Below are 20,000 nucleotides of genomic sequence, written 5' to 3' on the forward strand. Positions count from 1 at the left end.
GGTTTGGACGTCAAAGGGTTAATATATGCTGATCCAGAGTGGATATTTTTTTTATCTGACATGAATCCGGAACCGTGTGGATGCCAAATCCGGATGATTTTTATATCCAGATGACATAACAAGATTGAGCCCAGTTCCTTACCATGAAATCAATTTTCAAGATGGCTGCCGAGGACTTCATGGCGCATGCTCTGTTACCTCTGCTTCCTTTAGGAGTTTTGAGTACTAGAGTGAATCCGGATACATTTCGGATACGTGTGGATGGGGCCTTAATGTGTCTACATGAACAGTTTCTAAGGAAGCTTGTTTTACTGTGAGATAAATTCACCGTCCCATTGGGTATCCTGCGTTGATGTAACCGGAACCTAGTTTAATGGTCTATCTTCTTTGAGTCAGTTGTGGAGTATCTGTTGAACTGATCCAAACTGCTGTAAGGAGTGTTCCAAGGACTTTGTCACTGATAAATAAATTAATTGTCTGATCATTTTGTCAGTTTCACACAGGTTTTCATCCATCTGATGACAATAAGAGTCATGTACTTGAGTGCAGATATTACCTTGATGCTCGTTTTCCCATGGCTGTTGAATTTCGTTCTAGAGTTTGGTTCTCAGAAGAAAATCTATCTGCGACTTTGGACTGGCTGAGTCAGCATAACATTGGTTAGTAATTCCTTCAAAGATCCAAAAAATTAATAAACATCTCAATGTGTTGTTTTAGTTTTTCCATCACATCGTCCATTTCAAAGACTTTCAAATCATTTGACACATAACTCCTCGCAGGATCAGTGGACTAGTTTTGTTGTCACTAGTTGTTTTAGTACAAGCAAGCTAAGTGTAGATATACAATGTGATCCAGCAACAAGAAAGCTCTGAGGCATTAGCATATAATGGGCAAAACAGTGCTCTGCAGGTGTGTTTTTTGCATTTCTTTTCCATTGTCTGCAAATCTACAACTGAAATACCAAATATTGAGTGCTATTGCTTTGACTTTCTCCCTTATTTTTAACACCATGCTTCCAAATTCATTATCATTTAGGTAGTTTGACTATCACTGAGACTATCACTTTAAATAACATTTTGGTTGGCAACTTGCAGTATCTTGCCTAGTCAGCGTTGACTACTCAGGATCATCCAGGCATGCTATGTAAGCAGATCTGGTAATTGTGTGAGCAGTTATTGTTATAGTTTCATTCATCATTAATAAAGCGGTGTGCTGCAGAATGTAGAAGTATCCCTCACTCCAGAAATTACTGGACATCATAGTTAAGTCTTTTATTAAATGTCATGTCCTGGATCTAACTTGCTTTAACCTTTATCAATCATTATTATATAGGATTGGTTGTTGCTGATGATCTGGAAAATGAGGTAACTTAATAAAATAGATGAAAAAAGAGAATTTTCTTATGAACCATCAAATGATTAAAAAAATCACGCAATAATTAAATTACCTAAATTGTCTGTCTGCAGCTCTACGGAAATCCTGTAACTAGGGAAAAAGACAGGACATCCTCCGTAAGTTTAAAAACATGAGTTGGATACAATTAGATACTCTTTGTTCATTTTTGTTCTGGAAAGAAGTAAGGGAATGCTAAAATGGATTTGGAAAATATTCTCAGGTGAAGTGCACACTGCGATTGGCCGACAGTTATTTAGCAGGTCGTATATCCTTCTGGTGTCCCTTTCTTGAAGACTCCCTGCAAGACACAGCCCCTTTTTTCCCAGTTTAAATTATTGTCTTTCTATACCGTATGTATTTCAGCTGAAAACAGGGCGTGATTTTACAGCACCCCATTCTCCTCGCTGCTTATCCGCTCGCTATTTGCCTCCTCCCAGCTATGCAGGCTTAATGTTTTGTTTTTATTCGCCCTGCTACCATCCTGGCACACAGTGTTCTAAAACAAAGTAGATAATTCAGGGCAAATCAGGAATTATCGTTGAAAGAAAATACGGAAGGAGATTTCGTTTTGTTTTTCGCAGGAGTCAGCGTTGAGTCGAGGAAGAGTGGTACCGATTGTCATGGCCCTTGGGTCGTGTGACTTTGCTTACATTCGCATTCATCGAAGAACTGGAAAACATCGCCTGTTGACTGAAGGCGAAATAAAAAGGTGCGGGGTGTACTATGCTGGTAATGAGTTAGAATACAGTAGAAGGCACGTCTTGTCGCGTATTTGTTGCAAGAATTCAAGCTATAATGACTGGGACACCAAAGAAAAAGTTAAATTTGCGCTCCATTTTGCGTTTAATTCCATCTCTCTCGCGTCTCGCGTTTGGCCTTGTTGGCAAAATGTCGGTATCAATTCGCTTGCAAGAGCTTTAAAATGAGGAAATGAGAGTGGAAGCATTCACAATCGGTCTCCAACTTTCTTCGAAAAAACTCTTTACGGTGTTGTTTTGCAGGGTAGAACAAGGAAATTAAATAAAATGTTAAATGACGCACGCAGAGCTCGTAGAGCTATTAGAGAGATGTAGTATCGCGTTTACGACAAACGGCAGGCTGATATTTGCATTTTTCCAAAAATCAAAGAAAGGCGTTTGCTTCTGGCCAATTCCTTGTCTGTCATCTTCGAACAACTTCTTTAAAGTGTGAGAAAAGTTGGGAAGAGAATTTACATGCTTTTAGAAGAAGCAGCTGCCTGTCGTTTTGCCGTTTGAATTAAAGGCTATGTTAACTCTCTCTATTGTTTCATTGGCCAGGTTTTGGTCGCCTTCGTAGCCGCTCGAAAATTTGCTTTTATCGAACGATTTGATTAATATAAATTAGCACCTTAACAAAGATTTGTAAACTCACTGACAAAATGTACCTTTATCAACTCGTTTTCTAAACTTCGGCCAAATTTTCGTGTTTCACTCCTCCAGCGATGCAGCACCCCAGTTTCTTTAGAGGCTAAAGGATGAAGGGGGTAGTTTCTAAAGAAACTGTGGTGCTGCGTCGGTGGGGAAGTAGTATACAAAAATTTGGTTTTATCAATTTATTTATTTATTTGCGATGTTTATACAGGCAATCCAATTCAGCAACGCTGGTTTAAACGGAGTTGATAATGTAAATTGGCCACCGTACAGAGATTCTAAAAGCTGACGTTTCGAGCGTTAGCCCTTCGTCAGAGCGAATCGAGGAATTATGGGTTACGTGTAGTTTTTATAGTAGAGTAGGAGCTACGCTATTGGTGGTTACCCGTAACATGGCAACGTGAAAAATAGGAATATATTAGTTAAATGAAAAGCGTTCGTTAATACCGTGAGGATTAAGGGTGCCGATTTGGAAGATGAACTTTTGTTCTAGATTCTTGCGGCTTTTCGTCGTACCTAGATGTAGGGAAAGGCCGCAGATAGCCATGTATTTTTTGGAGTGGTTAGGGAGATTAAAATGACGAGCGACTGGCTTAGATGCATCTTTGTCATTCTTCTGCAACATTCTTCTCAGGTGTTCGCGGAATCGGTCACCTAGTCGTCTACCTGTCTCGCCAATGTATAATTTATTGCATAACGTACAGGTTATGCAATAAATGACATTTGCGGAGGTACATGTGAAACGATCGGTGATCTTAACAGATGGCTTAGGTCCCGATATCTTGCTAGTGTTAGCAATGAAAAGACACGTTTTGCATCGTGAGCGCGCGCATTTGAAAGTGCCGGGTTGCTCGTTAGTTTCGAGCGCGCTTCTAACTAAAAAGTTGCCTACGTTTTTGTCGCGTTTGAATGAAATAAGTGGAGGTTGCGAAAAGATTCTACCAGTCTCGGGATCATTTTGGAGTAATTTAAAATTATTAAGAATGATGCTTTTGACTGCGTGATTATGAGGATGGAAAGTGAGGGTGAATGGAATTCTGTCATTCTTATCTTTTTGTGACGTTTGTCTTTAGAGGCTAAGCCTTCGTTCTTCTGTAGAAGTTCCATTGTTCCTTTCTTCCAACGTTCGGTTCCTTTGTTACTTTTGTTCAAATTTCCGCAAGTTGTACTGAATTTTAAAAACTCGTTACCCAAAGCTCTTCCATGTTATTTTGCTCTTAACTTTCATTTTTTGCGTTTTTGTTTCCTTAATGCACTTTTTCTTTTGTTCGGGAAATAGACTGTAAGGTATTTGAGTAGAAGCGTGCGTTTCTTGAACTGGGAAGTTTTCGCGAGGGTTACTAAAGGGTGCCATAGTTCCTAGGTGTCAAGACACGAGACTTCGCCACTATTTTGTTTTTTCTGTCTTTAAAGAGAGTCTCCAGAGTTACGAGGGTAAAGCCTAGTTCCCTCTAGCGACATAACGATCATAATCATAATCATAAGCACGAACATAACGCTGTTATGTCGCTTATGTCTTAGTGGGAACGTCCAGAAACATAATCATAGGCGCCCTTATGATCGACATAATCATAATCATAAGAAAATGATCGACCATTTTCTTATGATTATGATTATGGCTTTGACTATGACTATGTCGCTTTTCTTTGCAGTGGGAACGCGAAAATCATAACGACATAGAGAAACATAATGACGCAACGGGGTCATTGTGTTTTGGCCAATTAAAGTCTAGGACCAGTACTTTCGGGTCGGTTCATTTTCAAGATGGCGGCCAGCTTCGAGGAAAAGCTTTATGTTTTTAGAGCGGCCGTCCCCACTAGAACATAAGGCTCTAGGCTGGTTGTACACTTGCAATAGGCCGCCTATTGCTTATGAAAATTGACGATCACGTAATTGCCTCGCTCCGAATAACGTTATTTCGTTTTCCTCTGTAGCTGGGGAGAACGCCTTCGCGCAGTTGAATTGCAGAATAAAATACGAGGACCAATTTATTTTATGTGGGGAACCGACCATGAAGATCAGGTTAGTTTTACAAAATTCAGTAATCTTGACGTGGCTTGAACAGAAATTAAGGACGGTGCTTACTAATTCAAATGTATCTTTGCGCGGTTTGTGAATATGCGGGAAAAGGAAATCTTAGCAAGTCAAGTGTCATTGGTATTCAAAAAGAATATTGGAGGAGGGGTGGGGGGGGGGGGATAACCACGCATTCTTCAAAGATAATTGAAGAACAGTATTTTTAAAAAGCTTTAAAATACAAAGCAGTTTGTGGCGTTCTTTTCCAAATTGAAGCTTCATTATCTCTGAAAATTTCATGGCTACTTCCAATTTTCTTTTTGGATACCGAGAGCACTTGCTAAGTTCTGCTTTCTCCACATAATTTTAAACTGCGCAAAAATATCCCTGTATTAATAAGCACCACCCATAGGGAACCCGAGTAAATCTCCAGATGCGCAGAAGGTATGCGCAATAACAATAGTATGCACCTTCCTTAGTCATAAAAATGCTGCTTGTCATTGGAAAGTAAACTGTATTTACTTACTTCAATTCAGGAAATGAGGTAAGAGAGAAATTCCCCCATGTTTGACCCAATTCCGATAAAAGTTATTTGAAATCTAACAGTTCTGTGTCATCCTGTGTGGTTATTTTAAAGTGCCCCTGTGATAAAAAAAAAACACTTCCTTTTTTCCTTCAGATTTTGAAAGTGTGTTTGCTAAACACCTGACTGGCAAAATTTTGAGCTTTGATTTTTATCCAAAGGCCGTTTACTTTGAGTGTAAGTTTTGGATTTCACGGTCCGCCATTACTCACGTTCAAAACTGACCGATTGGACCTCAGACGGTTGGATCCAGGGAAAAGTGACGTCAGAGGCTCACTAGCTTAAAATTTCAGCGTGTGAACGCAGCTTATTATATATGCAAAGCGTGAGTTTAAAAGTCTGAAAGCCCAAAACCCCCGTGCTGCATATTAATTCTGCGGCGTACACACGTATTGCATTCTTAAACTAGTGAGCCTTTGACGTCATTTTCTCCTCGATCCAGCTCTCTCAAGAACATAATGTTAGTAATGGCGGACCATTAAATAGGAAAATTACAGTTAAATAAAGAGGTGTCTTTTTGAAATCAAGGCTTAAAACGTGGGTCACTTAATGTTTTGTTAACATAGTTTTGAAATCCAAAGAAAAATATGAATTGATTTTTTGGTCACAGGGGGGGCACTTTAAGAACAACTACCCTCTGGGCATGAACGCCTCCTAAAATAGATTTTTTTTAAAAATGTCAAGGAAACTAATACATAATAATAAGAGATTCGCTTTCTTGTCTCATATTTTCTTGTTTACTCTCATATACACTCAGCCTGTTATTAACGCAAAGAACCTGACAAAAGAAATAGGAGATTTGGCTTACGACTGGAAGAGCAAGATTTCCAACACTGGAATGTTGCGGTTTTGCTCGAAAGGAGTGCAAGGGAATTTCACCACAGAGAAAAGGAGGAATGGTCTCGAAAACGAAAAAAGTTCAGACGAAGATGGTACGACTTTCGTGATCAAGGATGCTTTGGAAACTAAAACAAATTTGGTTCAAAGAACTGATTCTCCAGACGAAGGACAACAAGATAACTGTGGTGAATCGCGGGCTCGTAGAATTGCAGCAGGTGAATTAACTGCAGTAACGATATCAAGTTCAAATAAGAAGCGAGCTTTGAGTTCAAGGTCAGATTCACCCAATAAAAAGCGATTATCAGCAGGAGAGTTAGGAAAAAACGCCACACCAACCAACCAGAGAATGATATCAGATTTTTTCGAGAGGTAGGATGTATCAGTGTTGAGCCCTTGACACTAGCCTCGCATCTAGCGAAAGGCTCGCCCACTAAGTACATCGCTTTAACTAAATTGAAGAACACATGGAAAGTGTTAATTTTCCGATCATTTGTGTTGACTTCGTTTTGCAACTGAAAATCAATTATAATTCATTTTACCATGGATTTGCTGAGTCAGTTTTACGGTGGATTTGCCACTCTGTAAGTTAACACAGATAGAGCGAGTTTCAATCGAGTGTCGAAAAACCAAAACCAAAGTAATTACTTTGGCCAATCAAAAAGGACGGAGACAATCCAGTAAACCAATCAAAACTCGAAGTAATTACACGTAGCCGATGCAAAGCACGGGAAAATGTGCACGCGCAAGTTACGATTGGTTTTGGTTTCACTTTTGACTGGTTGAAAAAATGGCGCGAGAACTTTGAAGCAATCACTGAGTGAAGTAATACAAAACCAAAGCAGTTCGTTAATTACTTTGTATACTCAATTCAAAACCCGCTCTACTATATGTTTTAACATTAAAGAATGCACCACAAAAGCCCGGCGTTACTGGAATACGCGTCACTTATGTGGCTCCACACTTTTTTCGTGCACTGAGATCGTGTTCTGAACAGAACCACGCCAAAATGGAATTTGTTTGCTTGCGAAGCAACCTCGCCCTCCAGGGTATTTCTTCTTCACAGAACAGGAAGAATTGAGAGGAAAGGGAGGTCCATACGACGTTAACATTATTAAGCATGATCTCCAAGCAAACTTTTCAAAGGTCCTGGAAACGGATAGCCGAACATTTCGAAATCTCCCCTGAAAGCTTCTGCCACTCTGTAAATAATTTCACGCGGAACCTGCTCGTAATACTCGGTAAATTTGCTGTCTGTTGTTGACGAAGGAATGGGTGGGAAGGTCACGCGATCATCAAATTCTGCCTTCTTTAGGAAATGAGCAACATCTTCCTCTAAAGTTTCAAAATGTCCAATTAAGTCAAACTCGAACGCGCAAGGAAAACAGATGTGCTCAACTTGTCGCCAATGCGCGTTGTGACTCCATGCATTTGAATAAGATACAATATACTCAAGAAATTCTGTGAAAGTAACATCATTGGTTGTCGTGGAAATGGCCTGTAACTCTTGGGGTCTAAAAGCTTTAACTATCATCGCACGGAACCCATTGGTATAAAATCTGAGTGGGCCGAAAAATTTGTCTTTGTAGCCAGAAAGTAGTCGGTGAAATGGCTCGCGAACGAACAGAAATTTGAAATGTGTCGCTAAACGAGGAGACAATTCCTTCTCGTTATACTCGCTCATGTGCCTCCAGTATTTTGGGTTGTGAGCTGTAGCTCCTGTGATTTTTAGGCCACTGTCATTTCGCAGACGCATTAAAGTCATTTTAAACGGAGTGGTGGCCACTTTTGGAACGGTGCAGTAAATAAACTTGTTCTTATCGTCAATAAGAAATTTGTCGAGCATTCGTTTTCGGTCCCATGGTAGTCTTGTATAAGAATGTTGTTGGCAGTAGTCTTTTAGTTGTTTCTTTCGCATTTTTTGCCTTTGTTCTGCTCTTGCGAAGAGATCTTGTGCTTCCGAATCGGTAGAATATACCTGTAAAAGCAAAGAACCTCTATAGGACTTAAAAGTTACTATTTGACATAAGTGAGCACAACCTCGTTCCCAGGGTCTCTCTTCTCTGCCTCCATTGTCAACCAAGTCTCTCCCTCAATAGGCCTTATTCACGATAGCCGCCATGTTGGTTTTCAAATTGTCATGCAAATTAGCCATGTGTTATGCTGGGGGGCAAACATTGGAAAAAAGGAAAATTGCGGAAAATCGGCTCGTCGAAATATTGAAATAACATTGCTAAAAGTACATTTTAGAATTTTCACGTGACGTCATCGCCGCCATGTTGGTGGACGAAAACAAAAGATCTCTCATTAGCTTCTTTTGTTCGTCCACCAGAAGTCGTCCATTTCACTATTGTTATTGGTGTCTCTAGAGGTTGGTTGAAAACGTCCTATAATAATTTTATATCTTTGACTGCCTTTGACATTTCGACTTTCTACTTCGTTATCTGCTCATTTTTCACTAAAAAAAAAACATCGAAGTAACTTGCGTAATCATTCTATTTTGCTTCTTAGGTGATAAACATTCAATGAACGTGAAACAAATCATCTGTGTGGCTAAAATGTTCGTTATAATCTCTCGAACTTGTGCTGTTTGCCCCCTCAGAAGTGTGTACCTAATTTGCATGATAATAGCAAATCCAACATGGTGGCCACTTTCTTCCATGTGAAGTATTATCGTTCATTTTGGACACTGAAAGCTTGATAGGGATCATGGGAAATGAACATATTTCTTTTAAAAGCCGAACCCTAACGTCTGGACTGGCAGAACTCGAACTTGTGAACGTGTGATTAATAACCCCTTCACTTAACCACTAAACTACCACATCACTAACTGCGAGGGTGTCATTTGCTATTAATGCCAATAATCTTTCTTCCAAAAGAGCCGCTGTAAACGTGTATTAACACTGGTTAAGAAGCAAGCTTACACAGTGAAAAATGTCGCGGTTACCAAACTTCAAGAGAAAGCTAACCGTTTTAAAATCAAGCTTTATACTTTACCATTATTCAGCAATGATTTTGTATATATACTAATTAGTTTTGGTAAATAACCGGCACATTTTCTAGTCAGTTGATTTTTAGTGGTGAAGTGGATAAAAACAGTTCCTTCAAAGTGGGTGCTCCGGGTTCAAATCCTTTCCAGGGGCTGCTTTTACCTTTTTTTCTTTTTATTTGCTACCACAAGTCCTAGGACAGAGTGATCAAAATGGTGGATAATACTTCATATAAGGCAAACTGACAATGAAGGATAATCCTTCATTTGAGGAAGAGAGCGTGTTGCCCTTGTTGTTCCTCAACGACAAAGAAGGCGGAGAAGAGAAACCCTGGGAACAAGGTTGAAGTTAGAAGCGTTTTTGCCCTAACCTTGTCCCCAGGGCCTTCTCAGCCTCTAACATGGCGCTTCTCTTGCTGTTAAAGCCGAGAAGACCCTGGGGACGATGTTGATTTTAGCACCAGAATATTTTAGTGTTGGGTTGGGTTAAGAATACAATAGCTCTCGAATTGCATTCTTGGCAAAGACGTGGGTATTCGTATCTGATGGCACTAAACGTTGTAACTCACAAATAGTGATTTAAAGCCATTGTTCCTTTCGTTGGGAAATCAACGACCTAAGAGTAACAAGATCGCACCGGTCTCTTCTTTACTGTTTTGCAAGTTCTATCAATTTTCCCAAATCGTTTCCCGTCAAGCGTTAAAAGCTATGAGCGTTTAAAATTACAAACCAGAGAATAATTTAATGATGAAAATGTCAGCTTTTCTGGTTTATGTCGCTATTTCGTGTTGCCGTTGGGTTGGCTTTTTATCGTTGTGTTATGCTTTGTGATTGTTAGCCCTACTGATGGAAATGGGCCCACACAAGGACAGAGAAAAACTCTGACCAGGGTGGGAATTGAACCCACGACCTTCGGGTTAGATCACCGCTGCTCTACCGACTGAGCTACAAGGTCAGACGGGAGCAGGTCGTGGGAATTTAAGATGTCAATGTCACGGTATGATTATGTACAAGTACAAGGAAGGGTTACATTTTTGCAAACATTGGCCTTGTAGCACTAAAATTGCAACGGAGGTAATTATTAGAGGGTAATGTGAAGTGCTAGTTTTTTACCCATATACACCATGTGAGCGTTAGCTCTACTGATGGAAGTGGGCCCACGCAAGACAGAGAAAATTTCTTACCAGGGTGGGAAATGTTGCGTGAGTAGTTCAATCAGTCTTGTCCCCGGTGCCCTTCGTTTCTTTTGGCTCGTGGTCGGCCACGTGACCAAAAGTATCATCGTCGAGTGCTCTTGCGCGCGAAGAATGTCACTTACTATGAGCAACAACCGATAAAGCTCATTGTTTAAATTGGTACCTAAACGATAATTAAAACCAAGCACTTTATTCGGCGTGTATTTTGTAAATACTTACTGTTCTGTTTACTTTGGTTTTAACATTGACCTCCAACAACCCTATACAAGAAAGGAAAGAAAACTACGGTGATTAATTTTGTCGAAAATAATCTGTTTTCAGGCTACCAAAGCCTGCTTTCTCTTTCGATAGCCCTTTTGCGTTAGCGCTTCGTCAAAGCGAATTCGCTCTCATGCAGGGCTGTAACGCTAGAAACAGCAGCGCGCAAATCTTTTTTACGGTAGTTTTTCACAGTGGTCTTGTTTTCTTCGGGTAAAACCAAGCTTATGCTTGAACTCGCTCACTGCTCTCTTGTGTCTCCATCCCAACCTCGGTTCCAGGACCTCTCCCTTCGCTTCTGGGGCCCGTTTCTCAAAAGTCCCGAAAAGCCATTTGTGAAACTGTCAACCGCTTGTTCTGGAAAGCCGATCTTTTAACATGATTTCAAGGTCACAAAAAGAAAAATAACTGTGAAGTTTGACGACTTAAATCCTCTCCGTTCTTGAGATAAAAAGGGAATTGTGGCACCCGAAAACAGCCCGTAAAGTTTCGGGACTTTCGAGAAACGGCCCCCTGGGCTGGAGGCCAAGGGAGAGGTCCTGGGAACGAGGTTATCTCCATCCTTAAATTTTGCCCTGTGGCACCTGCTCTGTTCATTTCTGAGTGATATTGTGTGGGAGTCACATTGTGAAATGCAGGGCGTCAAACTATTTGGACCGCAAGCAGTGAGACAAATACCCTATTCACACTAACAAGACATGTTCAATTAAACTGGGTTTAACAAAATAAAAATAAGTCACATAAAAAGGTAGGACTGGCTTTTCCATGAGAATCAGCTTTGTTTGAAAGTCAGTAAACAGGATTTAAAATAAAGACATTTTGAAACTGTGTTTAACTAAACATGTTTAAGGTTTGGTGTGAATGGGGCAAAAGTCTCCTTTTTCCATTAGGGGCTCACCTGTGATGCTTTCTTTCGAACATAGCCAAAGAAGCCAAACGGCAAGGGCCATCAAGACCAGTTTCAAAGCAGCGAATGAACGCGAAGTAAGATAATGCCGAGGCATGACGAATATCAGTTCCTTGTGAATGCTCTGAAATTAAAATTCCTGGAAGGAATTTTACAGGAGTTAAAACATACTACCGCACCACCACTCCCGCACCCAGGAATTCGAGTGGGAAGACTGAAAATGGGGGAATCTACACTTTTTCCGCTTGCAAACCGTGGTTCAACCAAATAGTTACTTCGAGGTCTGGGTACAGAAACCACAAGTTAATAAGAACCTCATACTTCACAAAATGCTAAGAAGCTTAAGCTATGAACCCACCGACGGGCAATATGAAACATACTTGTAGACAATTTTTTATGCAAGGGCCAGCTGAACAAAGTGGAAGCGCCGGAACCCAGCAAATAATTTGTAGATTTAAAACAAAATAATACTGCAAGACTGGTTGTACGGCTGTGAGGATATATATATTTTTTGCGAGAACGGCTTACTCGACGTGTTAAATCTTGTATTAGTAAGTTTTATAGCTGTGTCAATCTTAGGGTTATTTTTCAAAACACTGGCAGGGTTAAGTCTTTTTTTCCCTACAAAGATCGTTTCAGTCGTTCTCAAAGATCAAAAATAGTATACAAAGCCAGTTGTTGGGACTGTGATTCCTTCTACATCGGCAAAACAAAAAGAAGATTGCATGACAAGAAGTCCGAGCATTTCAAAGCTCTTACACAAGTCGGCCACGCCTCTGCTGTTGCAGACCATACAATTTCTACCGGTCATAACATCAAATGGGACCATTTTGAAATCCTCGCAACTGGAAAGTCCGACTTGCAGTGTAAAATTAAAGAAACGCTATTAAGCAGTGACTTAAAACCCTCTCTCAATGAAAACATTGGTAGTGAGAAGCTTTTTCTTTATTAATTTCTTCCGGAAGAATCGACTACCGGAAGTTACGATTTTGTTATTAACTAGTCACCAGTTCCTCGCTCTAGTTTTTTAAAATTCAGTGTAACAGTTTTAACCATAGGGAGCCCACAGAAACAGTGTGTCTGTTTGTATGTTCGAAATATAAAGAAATGTATGGGACATATTGAAGAGTCCTAATATAGTAAACTTACATCGAGAAATGACTATGTTAAAGCTCAAAATAACCTCAGTTGTTGTGTATTGTCATTTCTGCGGCTGAAAATGGTGAATGTCTCCTTCTAAGGACGTGTAGTAACAGTCAACGAAAAACCTACCAAATCGCTCAAATTCACCATTTTCAGCCGCAGAAATGACAATACACAACAACTGAGGTTATTTTGAGCTTTAACACAGTCATTTCTCGATGTAAGTTTACTATATTAGGACTCTTCAATATTTCCCATACATTTCTTTATATTTCGAATATACAAACAGACACACTGTTTCTGTGGGCTCCCTATGTTTTAACCGTCACTTCTGATGATGTATGCTGCAACATACGAAACGTCAAGTATAAAAGGAAAATGTTTGTAACCGCTGTTTGTTTTCTTTTCCTGTTGAAATTGAAATGGCCAAAGGGCAAAAGTATTTTATATGATGTCACATATTTTCACTCAGATTTAAAGTGCTACTATTATCAAAAAATCGCTTCCTTTTTTTCTTCAAACTTTTGAAAGTGTGATGCTTAACACTTGACTGGCAAAATTTAGAGCTTTGATTTTTACGCAAAGGCTGTTTACTTTGAGTGTAAGTTTTGAATTTCATGGTCCGCCATTACTCACGGTCAAAACTAACCGACTCAGACTGGACCTCAGAGGATTGGATCTAGGGACAAGTGACGTCATTGACTCACTAGCTTAAAACGCAGTTTATTATATATGCAAAACACGCGTTTCAAAGTCTGAAAGCCCGAAACTCCCGTGCTGCATATTAATTCAGCCACGTACACACGCATTGCATTCTTAAACTATTGAATCTTTTCTCCTCGACCCAGCTCTCTCAAGATTTTAAAGTTAGTAATGGCGGACCATTAAATAGAAACATTCCAGTTAAAATTAACGGGTATCTTTTTTGAATCAAGGCTTAAAACGTAGTTCACTTACGGTTTAGGTAAAGTAGTTTTGAAATCCAAAGAAAAATGACAATTATTTTTTGGTCGCAGTAGCACTTTTAGTATCTGGTGTCACGCAAGTACAGACGATTCTGAAATTCATAATGCTGTACTGTATTTTCAAAAACAAAAACGTGACAGAACTGGTAATTTGTAAAAAGATTTATTTCGACCTCTTGAAGATAAAAAACCGAGAGGAAATCACTATTTTAAGTTAAGAATTTGAAAAAAGCAGGAAATGAAATCGTTTTTCAACAGACAATGAAATATTTGACCAGAGGCTCTCTTTCCTGACCGCTGGTGTTGGCGTCAAAGAAACGATCGGTAAGTTAACTATTTTTCAGTATTTCTTGCTTGGATTTCTGTGTCGAATATAACGTTATTCGCTTGTGGAGGTATTCACCGGCGTCACTAGCGTTTTGGTGACGCGACAGGAGGAAGGGGCCCAGTGGTTTTTTATGAGCTTATCGGCGAATCGTTGCTGTTGGATCGCCTTCTCTTCTATTTTGTTTTGTTAAATTAATAACTAACAGTGCTAGCAATAAAGTTTGTCTTGTTCTGTTAACGTGGTGATACTAAGCAGTGAATGGTCCAACTACTCTGATGTGTTTGTTAGGGATATTTTACTGAGTCGACTAACAATGTATTCCAGTCATTCCAAAATAACCGGATACGAATATAACAACATATATAGAAAACCTAACACTATTCCACAATGAGAATCGCTTACGCGCATTTTTCAATGACCCATATATCCAATTAATTACGAACAATTTTCCAATTAATTCCGAACAATTTCAATGTTCTTCTGTCGCAATTACGAAACCAATAGCATCCGTCAACAATCTCTTTCCTGTTATGTTATTTTACCGTCAAAACATATATTTTCTTTAATTAACTGGATCAACCTTTTAGGAACAAGGCTTCTCTCGACTCTACTCATAGTCAAAGCAAACGAACCTAGGGGAGGTTCACAAGCTACAGCGCACACACGATTCCATACCAACTCAATTTGTTCAATAACCACATACAACTAACAAGAGCATAATTTGTTACATTTCCCTACCTCTCGGCTGCCATTCCATTTACTCATGATAATTTCTACTAAAACAAGTTGCAGTAACGTACGATTGATTGCACAGGGTGATACTCAAATTTGTATCAATCTTGAGAACAAAACGCTCGTCCGCTAAATCGAGGTGTCAGCCGTTTTTTTCCAGTTCAATCGCGCGAGGGCCATAAATTACTCTAAAACAAAAAAGGAAACATAACTTTGATGTCCTGAGAAAACGATATTGGTGAGATGTTTATCATATTTCCAGATCTTTGTATGAAGCGACAAAAACAAACTTTAATATAGGGGACCGCTTTCTGAGAACACCGCCTGACCAATCGTAGCGCACTCACGTGTAACGGTAGTTTCTAGATTTAGGAGGTATTTACGTCAGACCGGGACGAACTCACACCGGTATGAACTTGTATCAATATGAAATATTTGCAGCCGTTTACATGAAACTGGGACGAAATGCTTGGTGGCTGGTTTCGGGACAAAATGATATCTTTTGTCTAATAAATATATGGCTGACCCAAAAGCAAACAGGCTGTAGCGTGAGATTTCTGGACTCGGTCTGCGATTTGTTGTTATTTGCGTGAGAACGGTACGAACTCAGACCGGTTCGAGAATTTTTTTGTCAGACGGCTGACAAGTCAGACGGCTCTCCGGTCCCATGTAAACGCACGAAAAGAAATGTCTGGAGGCCTGTACGAACTCATGCCGTTCTCGGAGTTCGTTCCGGTCTCATGTAAATACCGGTACCCCCTTAGCCAAGCCTAAAACCGGAGCTCCCGGGTTATTACTCGGAATACCTAAAAGAAATCCGAGTTATAATCCGGTGTCTGACATTTTTCAGACTGCAGACTACAGACTAACCCTAAATCACAATTACTTAGTATTGAAAGCTAACCGTTTTAAAACGGGTTCTTAGACTTTGTGTCGATATTTCATGGTTGCTTAGTAACGCTAGCGACATGCGCATTAAGGATATAGGCTCGCCATGTGCTCTTGCCAAATGGTTGACGTTGTACATCAAGTTTGTTGTTGTTATAAATAAATTCTGTTGAGATTTCAAGACAGACTTAAATAATGTTTATCAGCGCTATTTGAAATAGGTGCTTAGACTTAAATAATGTTTATCAGTGCTATTTGTAGGCAGTCTGCAAATGTCAGACACCGGTTATAATCTCGGTTGACTTTGTTCGGTGCAGCATAATGGACAATAGAATTACGAGGCGGTGATTTCATTGGCTAAAAGCAATGCACTGGACCCCTTGAAGCAGTACATTTCACCTCCCTCTATAACAAACTACCTTTTTTGCAACAACAGCAACTAAAAACAGCCGTAGTTTCGAGTGTCGTTAGAGAGGATTCGAGCTTTCCACCTCTGCGATTGTTACTGTTCTATGCTGTTCATGAATTGGCCGCCATCTTGAAATGAGCTTAGGGGATGATCGGAAAAATCCGAGTGCTCCTTTGCAGGAGTCGAACCTTCGACCTTCCGATTACTAGTTCGGATGCTCTACCACTGAGCTATAGGGGATGATCGGAAAAATCCGAGTGCTCCTTTGCAGGAGTCGAACCTACGACCTTCCGATTACTAGTTCGGATGCTCTACCACTGAGCTATAGGGGATGATCGGAAAAATCCGAGTGCTCCTTTGCAGGAGTCGAACCTACGACCTTCCGATTACTAGTTCGGATGCTCTACCACTGAGCTATAGGGGATGATCGGAAAAATCCGAGTGCTCCTTTGCAGGAGTCGAACCTACGACCTTCCGATTACTAGTTCGGATGCTCTACCGCGAAGCCATAGGGGATGATCGGAAAAATCCGAGTGCTCCTTTGCAGGAGTCGAACCTACGACCTTCCGATTACTAGTTCGGATGCTCTACCACTGAGCTATAGGGGATGATCGGAAAAATCCGAGTGCTCCTTTGTCATAATTGATCGACTCGTTGACGAGGACACGGACCTCACAACCATATTTAGAAGATAAATGCCAAATAAGGTTATCGTTACCAGTTTGTCGCATCTCGATACATTTCGTCCATTTTGTCAAAATGGCGGAAAACGATGATGAACAGTATCAAAAATACCATAATACTCTTTGTTTGTCTCTCCGAAATTTTGCATAAGCATTGTTTTTATTTTCTCTTGAAACTGATAATGGTCCCAAGAGAAACTGGAAACAATGCTTATGCAAAATTTTGGAGGAACAAACAAAAAGTATTATGCTATTTTGATAGTGACTAATTAATAGCCCCTTTCATGGTTAGTTTTTCTCATTTGCATTACAATATAATCTAGCACGAGGATGATGTGAGGCAATTTCGGGCTATTTTGTAGTTTTAACCCGAAATTGCCTCGCATCCACGTTAGATTACATTCTAATGCAAGTGAGAAAAACTAATCGTGAAAAGGGCTATTCTCTTTGACGCCGTCGATAAATCTTTAGGTATTTTGACCTTGATCTCCAGGTTTTTGGTCTTTAGGGCTTGAGAGGTCTGTCATTCGGTGGCCCTGTTCACACCAATATCAGTATTTTCTGACTGATATCTGCTCCGTGCATCCGCATTTGTTCTGCTTGCTTTGAATATCCCATTGGAGCATCCTGTACAGAATGGCCGTTTTTATACTAGAGACGCATAATTCGTCTGGGACGAACTTGGGCAAACAGTTTTTCTGCGTCTGTTAAATTCGTCTAGTATAAAGACGGCCACAAGACGCATTATGCGTCTGGACGAAGAATCTATTTTAGTGCGTCTTCGAAGACGCACTAAACTGGAAAGTTCGTTCAGACGCATTATGCGTCTAGTGCCCGTCTTTATACTGGACGAATTTAACAGACGCAGAAGAAATTTTTGCCCAAGTTCGTCCAAGACGAATTATTCGTCTCATATAGTTCGTCCCGTCTTTACACCAGACGGATAACATAACAGACGCATGATTCGTCTGGACGGATTATGCGTCTCTAGTATAAAAACGGCCAATGTCTAACTTAAAGCGTCTGTGGCAAATCCTAAAAGATTTTTGAAACATCCTGATCAAACTTTTCCAATTTCTCGTTTTAGGTAGTGGGTTACCCTGACCTATTATATTATTTGTCCTCTGAGCGCTTTTGGGGGTTTTGCAAAAAAAAAAAAAAAAAAAAAAAAAGAGAGCGCTGGTTTTCCTAAGGTGTTATGATCTACGAACTGTCATAGCAACGTCACGCGTGACCAGTAGTCTCAGTATTCAAAGTTCTGAAGAGCACTCATCTCCCACCAATGTGGACCGGGTTCGATTCCCAGACTCGGCGTCATATGTGGGTTGAGTTTTTTGGTTCTCTACTCTGCAACAAGAGGTTTTCTCCGGGTACTCCGGTTTTCCCCTCTCCTCAAAGACCAACATTTGACTTGAGTTGTGTTAATTGTTAATTTCAATTTACAGTGTCCCCAATTAGTGCTTCAGCGCTAGAACGACTAGACACTTAAATAAATTTCCTTTCCTTTCCTTTCCTTTCCTTTTTTAATGTTTATTTGCGATATATCAAGGTAATATCCACTGGAAATTTAGCCTGATTCTCAGACCGTCCAAGTCGCTCGTGTCACGCACTTCACCACTGCGCCATCTCTGCACCCCTGCAAATTTATATCGCAAATAGTTAGCTATTAATTTTCGTTTTATAATAAAAATAAGCCGGCAGTGTTTGAACACAGTTAATGTGCAGAAATGGTTACGAAACTCGACAAGTCTTTTTGTCTAATGTCTTTGTCAGTATTTGTGGCCGTAGGAGCACAAAACACACCAGTTTTCGAAAGATAACCAATGAAATCTTGCATTAAATTATGCGCAACTAATTTGCGAACCCTTGCGACGAGAAAACAAAAGATTGTGCACTGTCACGGTCAATTCAACATCCATTGCGACAACATTGTTCTCGCCTGCCTCGATTGACTATGGTTTGAAAAGTGAAAACTATTTCAAGCGTTTGATCACAGGCGGACCCCCCTTTGTTGGTGTTGTTGTTATCGATCTGTAGAACGATAAATACATTACGGCGGTTGCGATTTGCTCGGCAACAAAGTTTAAAAGCAAATAGTCCAATGAAAGATCAAACAAAGTGTCAACTGAATCCTATGTTACGTTATTTTGGTCGTTCCGAGCTGTTTGAGGCGTCATTTTGCGAGATCTTTTCTCCACGGACGGTTACACAGTCAAGAAGATTCTCAATTTTTTTTGCAACACTCGATTGAAACTCGCTTTAGTGTGCCTCTTTCGTACCAACTTTCGGAAAAATCTTCAAGATTCCATTCAACTCTCGGAAGCTCCTACCCTGGTCCTAGAGGATTTTCTTGAGCCGCGAAGCGGCGAAGACAAGTCCCGAATCGGCAAGAAAAAAAAACCTTCAGTTACCTTGGACTTGAATCTCACTTTCATGCAGACGCCAGCTGTCAAACCTGTCAAAATTGATAAATAACAAACTTAGCAATCACGCGTCCCCTCGCTATTATCAATCAAACGAACCTATCATATTGATTTGCGTGTATGTAAAAATATTAGATCCTGACCCTGTCGTTTGCATGAAAGTGAGATTCAAGTCCAAGGTAACCAGAGGTTTTTCTCTTCTCGCCGTTTCGCGGCTCAGGAAAAGGCTCTGGGACCAGGGTAGGAAGCTCCAAATGGGAATTCGGATGTTGGGGTCGTGTTCAGGGGCCGAGCGCCTAACCGCGCCCTTAGCAATTCAGTCTCCGACTGCGCGTAAGGGCGTTTAGCAGGTCAGGAATTAATTAACTAATCTACGAACGCTGACTTTGTTGACATGTACTGTCGTTGACATGAAATATGCTTTGCGCCAACCGCTGCTAGCGAAATGCGCCCGTAAAAGGCTGGCAAACAAACGCACGATAACTGCAAGTCCGCAAACAAATTTTCTGCGACACGAAACTTCCGAGTTTCACAGAGTTCTACACGAATCTACGGAACTTTCACAATGAAATCGTATAAGAACCCAACAGAGGTCGAAATGAATCAAGTGGTCCTTCCAACACACACGAACGAACGGAAGGAAAACTGTCTCAGCAGTGGACAGCTACTGAAGTGGATGGATGCAGTTGCTTGTCTGTCTGCAGAAAAACACGCTGGGTCATCGTGCGTCACGGCGTCCATGGACGGGCTCTACTTCGAAACAGAAATCTACGTTGGCCAAGTTGTAAACCTCTCAGCTCGGGTAAATCGAGCGTTCAACACAAGTATGGAAGTTGGCGTTTCTGTTCAGGTGGAAG

General features: G+C 40.5%; 3 protein-coding genes across 3 annotated transcripts in view; 2 read left to right on the forward strand and 1 right to left on the reverse strand.

Annotated features, from left to right (window-relative positions):
• The window catches only part of LOC138025599 (uncharacterized), a 9,971-nt gene extending 3,201 nt beyond the window's left edge, over positions 1 to 6,770 (forward strand). The window contains exons 3-8 of the mRNA XM_068872789.1: positions 494 to 659; positions 1,333 to 1,364; positions 1,467 to 1,511; positions 1,977 to 2,104; positions 4,721 to 4,808; positions 6,143 to 6,770. Coding sequence (XP_068728890.1) covers positions 494 to 659; positions 1,333 to 1,364; positions 1,467 to 1,511; positions 1,977 to 2,104; positions 4,721 to 4,808; positions 6,143 to 6,598 — 915 coding nt within the window. The 3' untranslated portion in view covers positions 6,599 to 6,770. The remainder of the gene's footprint in view (positions 1 to 493; positions 660 to 1,332; positions 1,365 to 1,466; positions 1,512 to 1,976; positions 2,105 to 4,720; positions 4,809 to 6,142) is intronic.
• Positions 6,768 to 14,930, reverse strand: LOC138025615 (carbohydrate sulfotransferase 14-like). Its single transcript, XM_068872802.1, has 4 exons — positions 14,747 to 14,930; positions 11,564 to 11,711; positions 10,627 to 10,667; positions 6,768 to 8,200 (listed from the first exon to the last, which is right to left on the reverse strand). The coding sequence occupies exons 2-4, from the start codon at positions 11,667 to 11,669 to the stop codon at positions 7,337 to 7,339; spliced, it is 1,011 nt and encodes a 336-aa protein (XP_068728903.1). The 5' UTR covers positions 11,670 to 11,711; positions 14,747 to 14,930; the 3' UTR covers positions 6,768 to 7,336.
• A 4,299-nt stretch (positions 14,931 to 19,229) lies between these two features.
• The window catches only part of LOC138025621 (acyl-coenzyme A thioesterase 11-like), a 5,272-nt gene continuing 4,501 nt past the window's right edge, over positions 19,230 to 20,000 (forward strand). The window contains exon 1 of the mRNA XM_068872807.1: positions 19,230 to 20,000. This exon is cut by the window's right edge and continues 4,501 nt beyond it. Within this exon, the coding sequence (XP_068728908.1) occupies positions 19,709 to 20,000 (292 nt within the window). The 5' untranslated portion in view covers positions 19,230 to 19,708.

Source organism: Montipora capricornis, chromosome 2, assembly GCF_036669925.1.
Source record: "Montipora capricornis isolate CH-2021 chromosome 2, ASM3666992v2, whole genome shotgun sequence".
Lineage (NCBI taxonomy): Eukaryota > Metazoa > Cnidaria > Anthozoa > Scleractinia > Acroporidae > Montipora > Montipora capricornis.

Bases quoted from the DNA above. Each gene is read 5' to 3' on its own strand.
- LOC138025615 (XM_068872802.1), bottom strand. From the start codon at position 11,669: ATGCCTCGGCATTATCTTACTTCGCGTTCATTCGCTGCTTTGAAACTG. The intron at 10,668-11,563 runs GTGAGCCCCTAA...TTTCTTGTATAG, and splicing joins TTCGAAAGAAAGCATCACAG to GGTTGTTGGAGGTCAATGTT. The intron at 8,201-10,626 runs GTAAGTATTTAC...TTGCTTTTACAG, and splicing joins AAACCAAAGTAAACAGAACA to GTATATTCTACCGATTCGGA.